Raw genomic sequence first — 14,027 nt, forward strand, 5'->3', positions numbered from 1 at the left:
TGGGAACTAAGAAGATGGACATGTCATTAACAAGAATAAGAATATGGGGAAAACAAGACATGGTGAGGGATTAAATTTTAAATATAACAAGTTTGAAATACACAAAAGACAAATCTAAACAAATAAATAAATAAATACATAACAAAAATCTGATTTCCTATTTAAAGTATTTCAACTTTTACAAGTTTTAAAAGATCGTTAAAATGTTCAAGTGTTATTTTCTTTGGATAATCAAATGTAAGACTCATCGTTTATACATTCTGTCATCTGACAATACTGTGGTTAAAACAGGTGCCAGGTCAAGTGTGGTAGCTCATGCCTGTAATGCCAGTGACTTGGGAGGCTGAAGCAGGAGGACTGCAAGTTTGAGGACAACTTCAGCAATTTAGGGAGGCCCTGAGCAACTTAGTGAGAACCTGTCTCAAAATTAAAAATAAAAAGGATTGGGGATGTAGCTCAGTGGTAAAGTATCCCTGGGTTCAATCCCCAGCACAAAAAACCAAAAACCTAAAGAAACAGGTGCCAGCTTCTAGAATTACATAGTATCTCTGGAATGTTTAAAATTCAAGAACCATCTGTTACCATGGATCACTTACTTAAGCCATTCAGATTGGCAATTTTTTCAATGCAGTTTGTAGACAGTGAAAGCTTCCTTTAAAAGAACAAAGAAAAGACTTTAATTAACATGAAAAACTTATAATAGTATATTAGAAATTATTCCTCATCAGTAGTTCCCATGGAAGATAATATTTAAACAATTGACTTTTTTTTTCCTCATTCAGTCACAGAATTCATTCATTTTTACTCCTCCCCCCTTGTAAATGTTAATACACACTTATTGTAGGAAATTTTAAAAATCTTTTTGAGGCAATTTGGTGTTATCTATAAAAATTTTTAATGCAAATGTTCTTAGTATTTCACTGCTAGGAATGCAGCCTACTAAAATACAAAGATGAGTGCCAAGAGATATACAAACTAGACTACTTATTATATAATTATAATAGAAAAAAACTCTGAAAAAATCTGTCAACTTGGAATAGATAATGAAATACTATGCTGATACTAAAAAATGATATTGGGCTATAGATACTGACTTGTGAATATGTCCATGATGTAAGTTAAATTTAAAAACCATCTTGTAAAACAATATATTTTATACAACTCCTTTTAGTAAAACAAAACAAAAAGCTCCAAACCTCAAAAACACAATTATGTATATACATTTGTTAAGATATATTTTTTCATGTGTTAAATCCTTCAGAAATGTATACTGAAAAATGTAATGTCATATGTAATCCCAATTGTCCCACCCTCCCTAGAGATTCATATTTTTAACATTTTGCATATATTTTTCTAGACTTTTTCTATCCATATTTTAATGATATAAAAACAAAGTTTTTAAAGGGAACATAGTTAACATTCTTAATCTTTCTTCCTTGATTAAAATGTTTAATATATTAGAAATTTCATGCAAAACATATAATAATAAAGGCTAATTTCTTGAACATTTAATGTGTGCCCAGTATTCTTCTAAACAATTTACATGAATTATTTTAACAATCACAATTTTCTGAGATAAATATTATTATTATCCACATTTTACAAATGAAACTATGACACAAAGATGTTAAACAATTTGCCCAATATTACACAATCACAACATGGCAGGTCCAAAATTAAAATCCAGGTAAGTTTGATGCTAGAACACGTGTCTTACCCTTATATTTGACTTGAAGAGGAATTATTCATTTATCTGTTTGAAACAGCAAAAGCAATTACTATATAGTTTTCACCAAATCTGTATATTTTCTGGTTATCCCCCATTCCTGAGACCTACCAGTGATAAATAAAGTGCCTTAAAAATCCAGAAATATTATTGGAAAAGAATTCTTTAAATCTTGTTTACATAGCTTTCCCAAAGACATTGTCAGCAAAAATATGAACAGGTTGACTCTTTCTAAATGGTTTCTGAAGGCTTTGGCATGGGATACAAAATCTTCTCAAGTTTGTTTACCTTTTTGGTGGTTTTATGAAAAAAAAAAAGATCATTCTAGAAGCCAAATATGAATCCCAAGGTAGATTTTTATGTAAGCCAGTATGCTTTTATCACAATGAATGAATTGCACACAATAAATACATATGTTTGCTTTTCCCTTTAATCCCAAAGATATATATGAGTAATATTACAAATATGTGTTCACCAATATGTGTTCACAAGTATGTGTCCAAGAACTACCCAATTGCCTACTGTAGAGATTCTTAGAATTCCTTAGTATGATTCTATAAAATTGGGATGGAGCTTATCTCCTGCAGAAAGTTCAAGTGGTGAAGGGATCACATTTATAGAAACACATGGTGAAGAAGTTAGAAAGAACCTCAGGTACTCTACAGTATTCCACAACCCTGACAGGAGACAATAGGGTCCCGAAAATATGGTTATGAGGTGTCACTGTATAATTGCCTCAAATTAGCATACAATCCTGCTAAAAACTGAGTAGAATATTTAGAAAATAAATTAACATAGATCTGATCATTGAAGTCATAGGAAATAGGATTACAAAACAAGTGCAATTTTATCCCAATTAGGATTAAAAAAAAAATTAGCCTGGTGAGGTGGTACACACCTATAATCCCAGCTACTCAGGAGGCTGAGGCAGAAGAATCAAAAGTTCAAGACCAGCTTTGGCAGTTTAGTGATATCCTGTCTAAAAATAAGAATAAGGGCTGGGGGGATGTTGCTCAGTGGTAGAATACCACTGGGTTCAATCCCTAGTAGTGGGGGTAAAAATTAAAAGGCTCTATGTAAAAATGCTAACACTGATTTTATAAGATACTACAATTTAGGTTGACATTAATACTTTGTGTTCTTTATATTTCCTGGATGGTTTGCAATGTATTTTTAGTTTTTTTAAAAATTCGTATTCCTTAGGTAATCAGTAAAAAAATGCAGTTCTGAATTTGACGGATAATTTTACAAGAAAAAGTAGTTGACTCAAATGACAGAGTAACAGTTGATTCTGTTATTTAGCTTCTTCCAAAAAACTAGCACTTTTCCATTTCCAAATATAATATAAAAACTATATTATAATATAAACTATATTATATTATTTATATTATATATAATATAAAACTATATCATAATATAAAAATATATTATAATATAAAAATATATTATAATATATAATATAAAAATATAACATAAAAACTATATTGAAAATATCATTCCATTAATAATCCTATAAACCAGTCATCTTTCACATTTAACTTTCCCAAGGGAAGAATTACAATAAACAAACAAAAATATGAAAATCACAGAAAACAAATATATCCTAGTATAAAGGAAAAAAGAAAGGAAAACTAAATAGCAATATTAGAAGGATGAAAAGAGAACTTACTCGCAATTAGCCAGTGTGGACAAGGATGCATCCATCTTCTCTATTGGGGGAATCTGGGCATAAAGTTTTATCTCTTTGGTTTCAGATGGCCTCTGACCAGTTTTCTCTTCCTATGAGAAAAGTTAATTTGGAACAAAATGACCCCTAGTTATGATGTACAACAAAAGAGGCAAGATTTCTGAAGGCCTTTCAACATTAATTTCAACATTTTTAGAATTTTAATAACTACTTAATAATTATTCATCACTTACTGAACCATGTATTTGCTGACCCTAATAACCAGGCTTCTATATGGCTCAATCTGATAATTGTTAGGTCCCTAGCAAAAGGAAATAAGGAGAAAAAAATCACTTATATTTTTATATTGTTTAAAATCTTTTGTTTATCCATTTCCAGGTGTAGTGGCACATGCTTGTAATCCTAGCAACTTGGAAGGTAGAGGCAGGTAGGTCAGCCTCAGCAACTTAGTGAAACCTCAGCAATTTAGCAAGATCCTGTCTCAAAATGAAAAATAAAAAAGGACTGGGAATATAGCTCAGTGGTGTAAGGCTCTTAGGTTTAATTCCTAATACAAATAAAATAAAATAAAAAGTCTATCAATTGATTTTCCTAAAAAATATTCCTTGTCCCTAACTGACCTCGTTAAATATCAGATTCAGAATGGTAAGATTTCATTCATCTTCTTTTTTCTATACTTATTTCAGCCTGAGCTAGAACCTCAAATATAAGAAATTTTAAAGATATTCTCTTTATAACATAGCTGAGATCAAAGCTATCTATTCTACTCTAATTCACTAAATCCTACCTTAGTATTTAGTTTTAGTATTAAGCATACAATTTAAAAATTAATTACCCATACTAGCTGCCTATTAATATTTTCCAAGCACATCACTAACTTAGAGTTAGTTCTCTCTTTCCAACACAACTTGAAGCTCAGGGACCATTTCCTTTGCCCGCCTGTGTTTTCTGTAACTTAAAGGAAAAAAGTTTATTTTGAGTTTATGGTATCGAAGGTTCAGTCCAAGGTCAGTCAGTTCCATTGCTCTGGAGTGAGGCAGAACATCAGGGCAGAATGGCATGATGGAAGAAAGCTGCTTAGCTCATAACCACCAAGCAGAGAGGAAGAGCCAGGAACAAAATATGATCCCCAAAGGCATACTCTAGTGAAATACTTCCTCCAGCCATGCCCTACCTGCCTACATAATCCACCTAATAGTCTACTGAAATTATTAATCCCTGAAATCGTTTTAAATGGATTAATCCACTGATTAGATTAACCTTGTGCAATGTAGGATACAAAGAGGCTCATTTAAAAAATCAATTCATGGGCTGGGGATGTGGCTCAAGCGGTAGCTCGCTCGCCTGGCATGTGTGCGGCCCGGGTTCAATCCTCAGCACCACATACCAACAAAGATGTTGTGTCTGCTGAGAACTAAAAAAAATATTAAAAATTCTCTCTCTCTCTCCCCCCTCTCTCTCTCTTTAAAAAATAAAAATAAAAAAAATAAAAAATCAATTCATCACATATCAACAATAGAAAATATATAGTCCATTGAAAGAGATCTAACATACATCCAGTCAGTACTTTTGTATCACACATTTGTAGGTTAGGGGAAAGAAAACTTAAACCCCACAAATCTTCAATAAATGATGGGTTGCCATTTGTGGCAACACAGATGAGCTGGGAGGACTCATTCATTTTAAGTGAAATTTGCCAGGAACAGAAAGAAAAATACTACAGGTCCTTACCTATTTATGGAACCTAAAAAATTGGACCTCACAGAAGTCCACAGTATAATAGTGGTTACCAGATGCTGGGAAGAGTAAGGGGTAGGGAAGTAACAGGTACAAATAGGAGGAATAAGTTCTAGTATTCTATAGCACAGTAGGGTGACTATAGTTAATGATAATTGATTATACATTTAAGAATAACTATAAAGAAAGGATTTCAAATATTAGCATAGGAATGATAAATGTTTGAGGTGGTAGATATGCAAATAATACTGAATCGATGATTATACATTATACACATATATCATGTCACATTGTTGGGCTGGCATTATGGCTCAGTCATATAGCACTTACCTAGCACATGTGAGGCCCTGGGTTCAATCCCCAGTACCATATAAAAATAAAGGTGTTGTGTCAATCTACAACTAAATTTTTTTTTAAATGTCACATTGTATCCCATAAATATGTACAGTTATGTGCCAATAAAGAACATTTGTGTGTGTGTGTGTGTGTGTGTCTGTGGTGCTGGGAATTAAAGCCAGGGCCTTGTCATGCAAGGCAAGCACTCTACCAACTGAGCTATATCCCCAACCCAAAGAACATTTTTTAAATGTTAAAAATTAGCCGGGTGCAATGCTGCATACCTGTAATCCCAGCAGCTCAGGAGGCTGAGACAGGAGGATTATGAGTTCAAAGCCAGTCAGCAACTGTGAGGCACTAAGCAACTCAATGAGACCCTGTCTCTAAATAAAATACAAAATAGGGCTGGGGATGTGGTTCCATGGTTAAGTGCCCCTGGGTTCAATCCCAGGTGCCCACCCCACCCCACCCCCCCTCAAAAAAATTAATGTGAGCACCGGGGCTATAGCTCAGTGGTACAGCATTTGCCTAGCAAATGTGAGGCACTGGGTTCAATCATCAGCACCACATAAAAATCAATTAAAAAACAAAATAAAGGTATTGTGTCCATCAACAACTAAAAAATTTTTTAAAAGACTTTTTTTCCAAAGCTATAAAAGTAAAGAGTACATTATTTTGTAACAAACTATATAGCATAGACAAAAAAAGTTATCACTGGGCACAGAAATTAAGGTGTCATCTTTGTACTCTATGGAAATTTTATCTATAAATGATGAATTACAACTGTTCACATTACAGAATGTTAATATTCAAAATACTCATTGTTATGGTTTGGATATTAGGTGTTCCCCAAAAGGCTCATGTTAGTTAATGCAGGAATGTACAGAGGTGCAATGATCAGATTATGAGAACTGTAATCTAATCAATGGATTAATCCATTTAAAACGATTTCAGGGATTAATAATTTCGGTAGACTATTAGGTGGATTATGTAGGCAGGTAGGGCATGGCTGGAGGAAGTATTTCACTAGAGTATGCCTTTGGGGATCATATTTTGTTCCTGGCTCTTCCTTTCTGCTTGGTGGTTATGAGCTGAGCAGCTTTCTTCCATCATGCCATTCTGCCCTGATGTCCTGCTTCACTCCTGACCTTGGACTGAACCTTTGATACCATAAACCCAAAATAAACTTTTTTCCTTTAAGTTGTTCTTGCCAGGTATTTTGGTCATAGTGATGAATAGCTGAATGCCACACTTATGGTTTATATTTAATGCATGTTTTTTACAATGTGTTTCCTCTCTAATATTACTATATACTTTAGTATTTTTACTCCAAGTGTTTTCAGTTGTTTAGTGTAATTTACATTGGTCTATACTGGCTATCTCTGTTCTAACATCCAACAGGCTAAAACGATCATCTGATTAAAGCCTGGACAATCCACAATATTTACCACTCTATTACTTGAAAGTGACTGATAAAACTGGAAAAGAAAATGTACTATAATACAAAGATTCCAGCCATTTTATAGCAATAGGTTAATCAGTCTTTCCATATTTATATTTTTATTGACATTTCTGTTAAGATATTTGAGGGATGGGGATGGGTGCAGCTTAGTGGTAGAGTTTGTGCCTAGCATGCACAAAGCCCTGGGTTTGATTCCCAGCACCACAAAACAAAACAACAAAAACAGAGTGATCCCATGTACAGTTTGACCAGAATATTACTCCCCAATGGTAATAGTATATAAAACTACAGTATATCATAACTAAGGTATTGCTACTGATATAATGTATCAGTTTTATTTAGATTTTCCAGGGCTGGGGATGTGGCTCAAGCGGTAGCGCACTCGCCTGGCATGCGTGCGGCCCAGGTTGTACCACATACAAACAAAGATGTTGTGTCCGCCAAAAACTTAAAAAAAAAAAATTAAAATATTAAAATTCTCTCTCTCTTAAAAAAAAAGATTTTCCCAAATTTACTAGTACTCACTTACGTGTATGAGTGAATATATATTTGTATGTATGTATTAAGTTCCAAACAATTTTATCAACTGTATAAATTCATGTATTCACTACCACAGACAAGAGAGCTGAAAAGTTCCAATATCACAAGGATACCTTGTATTGAGTGGTCAGATTTAAATAACTATCCAAATTTTCCTTGTATGGCTTCTAAAAGAAGGAAAAACTCACATACTTACCCATCTGGCTAGGGCTTCTTTAATTGTTGTTGCTTTTGCCTTTAAAAAACAAAAAAGAAGAAGAAAAAAATAAAAAGAAAAAAGAAGAGGAGGAAGAAGAAGAAACAGGCTGTTTTTATTGGTGTGATTTATTAATTCAATTTTCATTCATTAATCATTAGCTTAGCTTCCACCTTTAAAAGGATTAATGTCTTTCTTTGAGATTTTATAGGCAAGAAGGTATTTTAATGATTTCTTTAAAGACCACTCAGAAAAAATAAGGAAATCACTATGTAATGCTCATACATTTCACTTCCACTTGATTTACAAAGAATACATAGCTTCCAATACTTGATATTAAAATATATTCTATTTCATTGATTCAAAAATCTACATCTTCTTTTACATTGTAACATTGAAATTTGGATGCATTACAATTAGGAACAATTTACAATTGCTGTGGCCAGGTGACAGTGGCAAAATTTTAGAAAAATATTAACAATTTTATTTCATACACATAAACTCCTTTTCATGTTTGCAAAGAATGATATGACAAAAATCTACACGTCTAAATCTTTTTAAAAGAATTCCATCAATAAGTACAAATTAAAAATTCTAAATGATAAAAAATTTGTCATAGTTCAATTTCAACTTACTCGAGGAATTCAGCACTAAGAAAGAAATCTGCATTTTCAAATGCATTCATCAGAAAACAAGAGATTGGAAACAAATGGGCTAATAAGAACTTAAGACATTTTAAAAAGTACATATGGCAAATCCAAAGAAGAAATACAAAGGAAGAGGTCAATGAAAAGCAGAAAGGGGAAGAGGTTCTTAATTCTCTTGCAAGCATGACTGGGAAAAAATAAGAGATATATAAATTTAAAATACAGAATGAATAAGGTAGATATCACAGAGATTTTTATCAAGTGTTTTAAATAAAATGAGCAAAATTTGCTATAGTTTTAAAACCTAGATGAAGTTTTCATTTTTAGAAAAAACATTAAAATATGAAAACTGTCACAAAAAAAGAATCAGAAACTTTGAATAGAACAATACTATTGGAAACATTAAAATGATAGTCAAAGAAGTTTACTGTCATCCTTCTCTCATTAAGCTCCACGCTTAGATGGTTTTACAAGTGAACTGTAACAAGCTTTCAAGGAATACTCCTTCTTATGCAAGTTGTTTCAGAACCCAGAGAAAGAGGAAAGTTGCCAACTTATTTTATGAGTCTAGAAAAATGATAGCATAACCACATAAAAAGTCCTCTTTACTTTTTAACACAGATTTGGAAATTCTGAATAATATTAGATCTCTCCAAAGTCAATAATATGTAATGATCATGATCAAGAAAGAATATTTTGGGGGCTAGAGTGGGACTCAGTGACAGAGTGCTTGCCTATCATGTGTGAAGCATTGGGTTCAATCTTCAGCACCGCATAAAAATAAGCAAATAAAATAAAGGTATGCTGTCCACCTACAACTACCAAAAAATAAAAATAAAAAATAAAGAATGAATAGTTTATCCCAATAGCACAAAGAGAACAACAGAAAAATTTCAAAGTATAAAAATTAGTGGATTATTCATAGGAAATCATGTTTATTTCAGTAAGTGTAGAAAACACTTGATAAATTTCCGTATCTGATTTTAGATGTTGTCAGCTAATAGAGATTCCTACTTGATAAAAGTTATATACCAAAAATTTGCAATACCATACTTCGAAAATTAATTTATTTCAGCAACTATTCTGTGTCTACTGCATGCCAAGCATTCTTTCATGTGTTTTTGATATGTTGAACAAAACAAAGATTCCTGCCTTCATGAAACTTACATCTGCTGGAGGGGATATATATATATATATATATATATATATATATATATATATATATATATGTAAATTGGAAGATAACAATTATTCAGATTTTTTAAAAAAACTTCAAGGTTGGTAAGGGGTATCAGAAAGTATATGTGTGTGTGTAGGATATTTATTTTAAATAAGGTAGTCAAAGTGGGCTCAACTGGAAAGGTAACATTAAAAGTATTTCCTTCAAGGTCCCAAAAACATCAAGGATGCTCACTATCACTACTACTGTTTACTATGGCTCAAGAGATCTTTATAAGCACTATAACAAAAGAAATACAAAGTGCAATGATTGAAACATTAAACTGTCATCATGTGCAGATGATCATCAGTAAAGAAAACCCAAAAGAATAAACTGGTAAGTATTAGAGCAAACACAATAAAGAACACCACTGACAAAGTTAACAGTAAAATTGGGAGAAAATATTTTTCATTTGAAAGCAACAAAAGGCTTAGTGTACCCAAGGAACTCCTAAATTTTACAAATAAAAATAAAAATGGAAACAAATGGCAAAAATATAAACAGACAATTCACAGAAAACTTAAACTTAGGTAACTAATATTAACAGGTGTTTGAACTCACTGAAAATCAGAAAAACTCAAAACAACTGGATACATTTGCAGATCAATAAAAGTGAGTTGGTGAGAATGTAGAGAAATGGGAACACTTATCCTTTGCTGGAGAAAGTAAAAAGTGGCCCAGCTATTCTGGAAAACACAATGACAGTACCTAGGAAATTTAAAGTATGCATAGACCCTATCACTGAACAATCCATTCCTAGTTGATTTTCCCAGAGAAATCCTTGCATGCATGAGTTCATAAAAAGACACCACCAAAAGAACACTTTCACAACATTGTAGAAAGAGAAGCAATTTATCTGTCTACTGTGGCAATATAAGTTGTTGCAAGTCACTTGTTTCCCTTAATAAACAGGAGGAGTCAAAACCCACAAATGCCTGAAACACCAAATGGATACCATTAATTGATGAAATCTGAGCAGCTAAGGGCAGAGCCCACTAAAGAGCATAACTTCTACTTGGCTCCAGACAACTGTTGGGATTTGTGGAAACGAATTATCCTAACATCATATTTCTTCAAATACAAAAACTCCACTAATTGTAACACCCTTGTTTTATGTACCATTAAGAAAGAAAACATGCTGACAGTTATGAGCCATTATATTTCAATAACACTAAAATGTGAAAAGAATGTGTTGTAAGGATGGCCTTAGGCCTTAGCCTAAGCAACTCCATTTTAAAACTCCACTTTGAAACCTGCAGTCTCACCCAGTATGCTTACGGAGCCCTCCAATATGATCGAATAGGCCTGACATAAACAAGTCACTTTTCCCCACCCTGACAAGCTCAGAGTGAAGTCTCTGTCATGTTGCTCTCACCCTGATAAGGGGAAAAGGCAAGAAAATCAGGGTGGGGACCACCAGACCAGATGCCTTAACCCCAGGACAAATGATGAAATCCAGTGGCAGCTGATAGGGATTGAAAGGGTGGTCAGAAGCCCCAAAATTTAGTATAAATGGAGCAAATGAGCAGACATTCAGCCAGCTGACACTGATGCCCTCACGCCTGAGAGCCTGATGAGGATTGGACTGACATACCACTCTTCTCATCATTTGCCTGATCTTCTGCATCTTCCTCACGGCTCTCAAACTCTTGACCCTGGTGAGAACTGCAACTTTTCCCTACCACCCGCTCCTCAACTGGCCATCAGCTCCACCCCAGGAGAAGCCTGCCTTGGTCCTGACCTGATCACCATGGTTTGAGTGAGTGTGCATTTGCTGGACTTAGAGCCTAAGGCTTGAAACTTTATACCTGGCACTTGACCTTAGCATCCAGAGGGATTGTCTCTCATGATTAAGAGTGTTTGCAGTGTTTAGAATTAATCTAGAATTGTTCACAGTGAATTGATTATGTCTATTGCAGTGCCTAGCATTAAGGATTGTCATTTTCTTAATTAAGAACCTATAGAGTGCTGGGGTTGTGGCTCAATGGTAGAGCACTCACCTAGCATGTATGAGGCCCTGGGTTCGATTTCAGCACTACATAAAGCTAAATAAATGAAGGTATTGTGTCCATCTATAACATAAAAAAAGAACCTATAGAGTGAAATTTATTGAGTGATTTGAGTGAATAAACCATTGAAAGGGCAGAAGCGCGTGGACATTCTTTATTTCTCCCCTTCGACTGCATAAGTCACACCTATGCCCATAGCAACATGTGTTCAATGTTAAATTTTTTTTTCAGAGAAGCCAGAAACCTGAGCTTTAATGTGTAATATTATCTTTTTAAAGCTACATTAAAAATGTAAATTTATGTGGACCTGTATTTATTTCTTTTTTTCTGTATTATACATTCATTTATTTAGGAGATTCATGACAATATTATCTATATTATATTTTCCACTTATTTGGAAGATTTGTAATTATCAAGACTAAGTCCTCTAATTTCTCTGTGACTGCACATAAAAGAATACCAAGAAGTACAGTTATCCTTTGGTAGCCCAACGGTATTGGTTCCAGGATATCTAGTCCACAGATACCAAAAATCTGCAGATGCTCAAGTCCCTAATTTTTAAAATGGCATAATATTTTCATGTAACCCACATACATTCTTTATGCATAAATGAAAACATAGTGTTTTAAAAATCATTTTAATATTTCTTGATGCCTAATACAACATAAATACTATACAAATAGTATATGCCTAATACAACATAAATACTATGCAAATAGTTCATACGAACAGAGCAAAATGACAAAGAAATAAGCACACATACTCGTTGTAGACATAATTTTTGCTTTGCATAATTTTAATCTGCAGTTGGTTGGATCTTTGAATGTGGATCCCATGGACATGAAGAGCTGATTTTACTGACTATTCAAATTATACTAAATCATATGTACCCAGTAAGGAACCTGACAGTCTAAGAACAATCCTAAGCATCACATGCCCCTTTCTACTTTCATACAACCTGTAATTTGTTATTCACAAGGGTCGACACTATATATCCATTACATTAGGAATCATCTGCCTGTATTTATTTCTATCTATCTATCTCACGGTGCTGGAGATGGAACCCAGGGCATCACCTTACTAGGTAAACTTTCTACTCCTGAATTATACTCCCAGTCCCAATATTTCTTTATCAACATCTCCATCCAGCAGGACAATCACATCTTTGCTAAATAACTTTAGCTGGATCTGTAAACCTTTTCAAACTACCAGTTAGAACTACCAAGTAGGTAAGCAAGAGAGTGAGTGCACACTTTAGGAGCTGAGAAGCATCACTAGGCAAAATCATTACTTCATAAAAGCTCTGATTGGACAAAACCGCTGGTTGGTTTTAAATCGAAGGCAGAAGGATTTCTCTAAGTGTGGTGTGATGCTCCCCAATTTTAGAATCACTTGAGGTGCATAGTTGAAATGCACATTCCTGAACACCCAATCATATTAAAAATTAATAATCTGCATTCCAACAAACTCAAATTTATGCATATTGAAATCTGAGAAACACTGCCCTAGTATATTCCATCAGCGTTACCTAATAAGTGCACTTACAGTCATTCAGAGGGCAATCTGGGCACTTCACAGGTTAGGGATACTACTGCCAATCGGTGCTACACTGACCCCCCCCTCGTAACTAGCCCGAGCTCCCTCCATCTCAACAGGGGGTGGGGGAGTTAAAATTATTGCTACGTAAAGAGCTATCTTTATCCACATCCCCCTTTCCATCATCTTTGACCCGAAAACTTCCTGCTTTTCGCCCTCCTTTTTCTTCTGCCAGGGCCCCTCTATCTTAACCCAACTTCCAACCAATCTCGGGCCACCCTCACCCCAGACCACCCTTTGCCAGGGCTTTCCTTTCGCCTCAGGCCTCGGACTCCACTGAGCCAACATCCGCTATCGACTCCCTTCCGCTGTTCGAAAACCCCGCGGCCCTCAATACTTCACAGTCACCCTTTTCCAGTCCCAACCTCATCTCAGCTTTGGCTAGGAGGCCCGGAGGGTACTCACCATTCCGGCGGTTGCTACTGTCACTGCTCCGGTTGCTAGGGCCCGCCGCGTTAAGTGCGCATGCGCAGCTCTCGGTGCTCTCCGCGGACGCCTGTCCCGGCAGCGGTCCTTCCTCTCCGCCCTTGGGGTGGCGCGAGCGGGGCATTGTGGGACAGCTCCGCGGGCCGGGGTCCTCCCGCCTGGCTGCAGCTTCCCTGCCGACAACCGAGGGCAGTAGAGCTTAACCGCCACCAGTGGTGAGGAGGTGTCCTTTTCCCTTCCGAAAGCATTTTCAGCCCATCTGGAGTGACGTTGAAATCTTTAAAACCTCCCGATAGCTTTTTCCGTTCTCAGAACTTACAAAATCCCTTTCCGTTGAAGACTGTCTTTCCCATCTTTTCTTAACCGGGGAGAATAAACTACCTACTGTGTGTAATCTACCTCGCCATCGGAGAATACCCAGAGTTAAACTCGATAGAATTTCTTGT

General features: G+C 35.1%; 1 protein-coding gene across 1 annotated transcript in view; it reads right to left on the reverse strand.

The window, feature by feature from the left end:
* The window catches only part of Dnal1 (dynein axonemal light chain 1), a 33,749-nt gene extending 20,152 nt beyond the window's left edge, over positions 1-13,597 (reverse strand). Inside the window, exons 1-4 of the mRNA XM_026402394.2 lie at positions 13,561-13,597; positions 7,685-7,723; positions 3,396-3,505; positions 597-652 (exon numbers count right to left, since the gene is read on the reverse strand). Of these exons, the coding sequence (XP_026258179.1) occupies positions 597-652; positions 3,396-3,505; positions 7,685-7,723; positions 13,561-13,563 (208 nt within the window). The 5' untranslated portion in view covers positions 13,564-13,597. The remainder of the gene's footprint in view (positions 1-596; positions 653-3,395; positions 3,506-7,684; positions 7,724-13,560) is intronic.
* Between the last annotated feature and the right edge of the window lie 430 nt (positions 13,598-14,027).

This window comes from Urocitellus parryii, chromosome 6 (genome assembly GCF_045843805.1).
Source record: "Urocitellus parryii isolate mUroPar1 chromosome 6, mUroPar1.hap1, whole genome shotgun sequence".
NCBI lineage: Eukaryota > Metazoa > Chordata > Mammalia > Rodentia > Sciuridae > Urocitellus > Urocitellus parryii.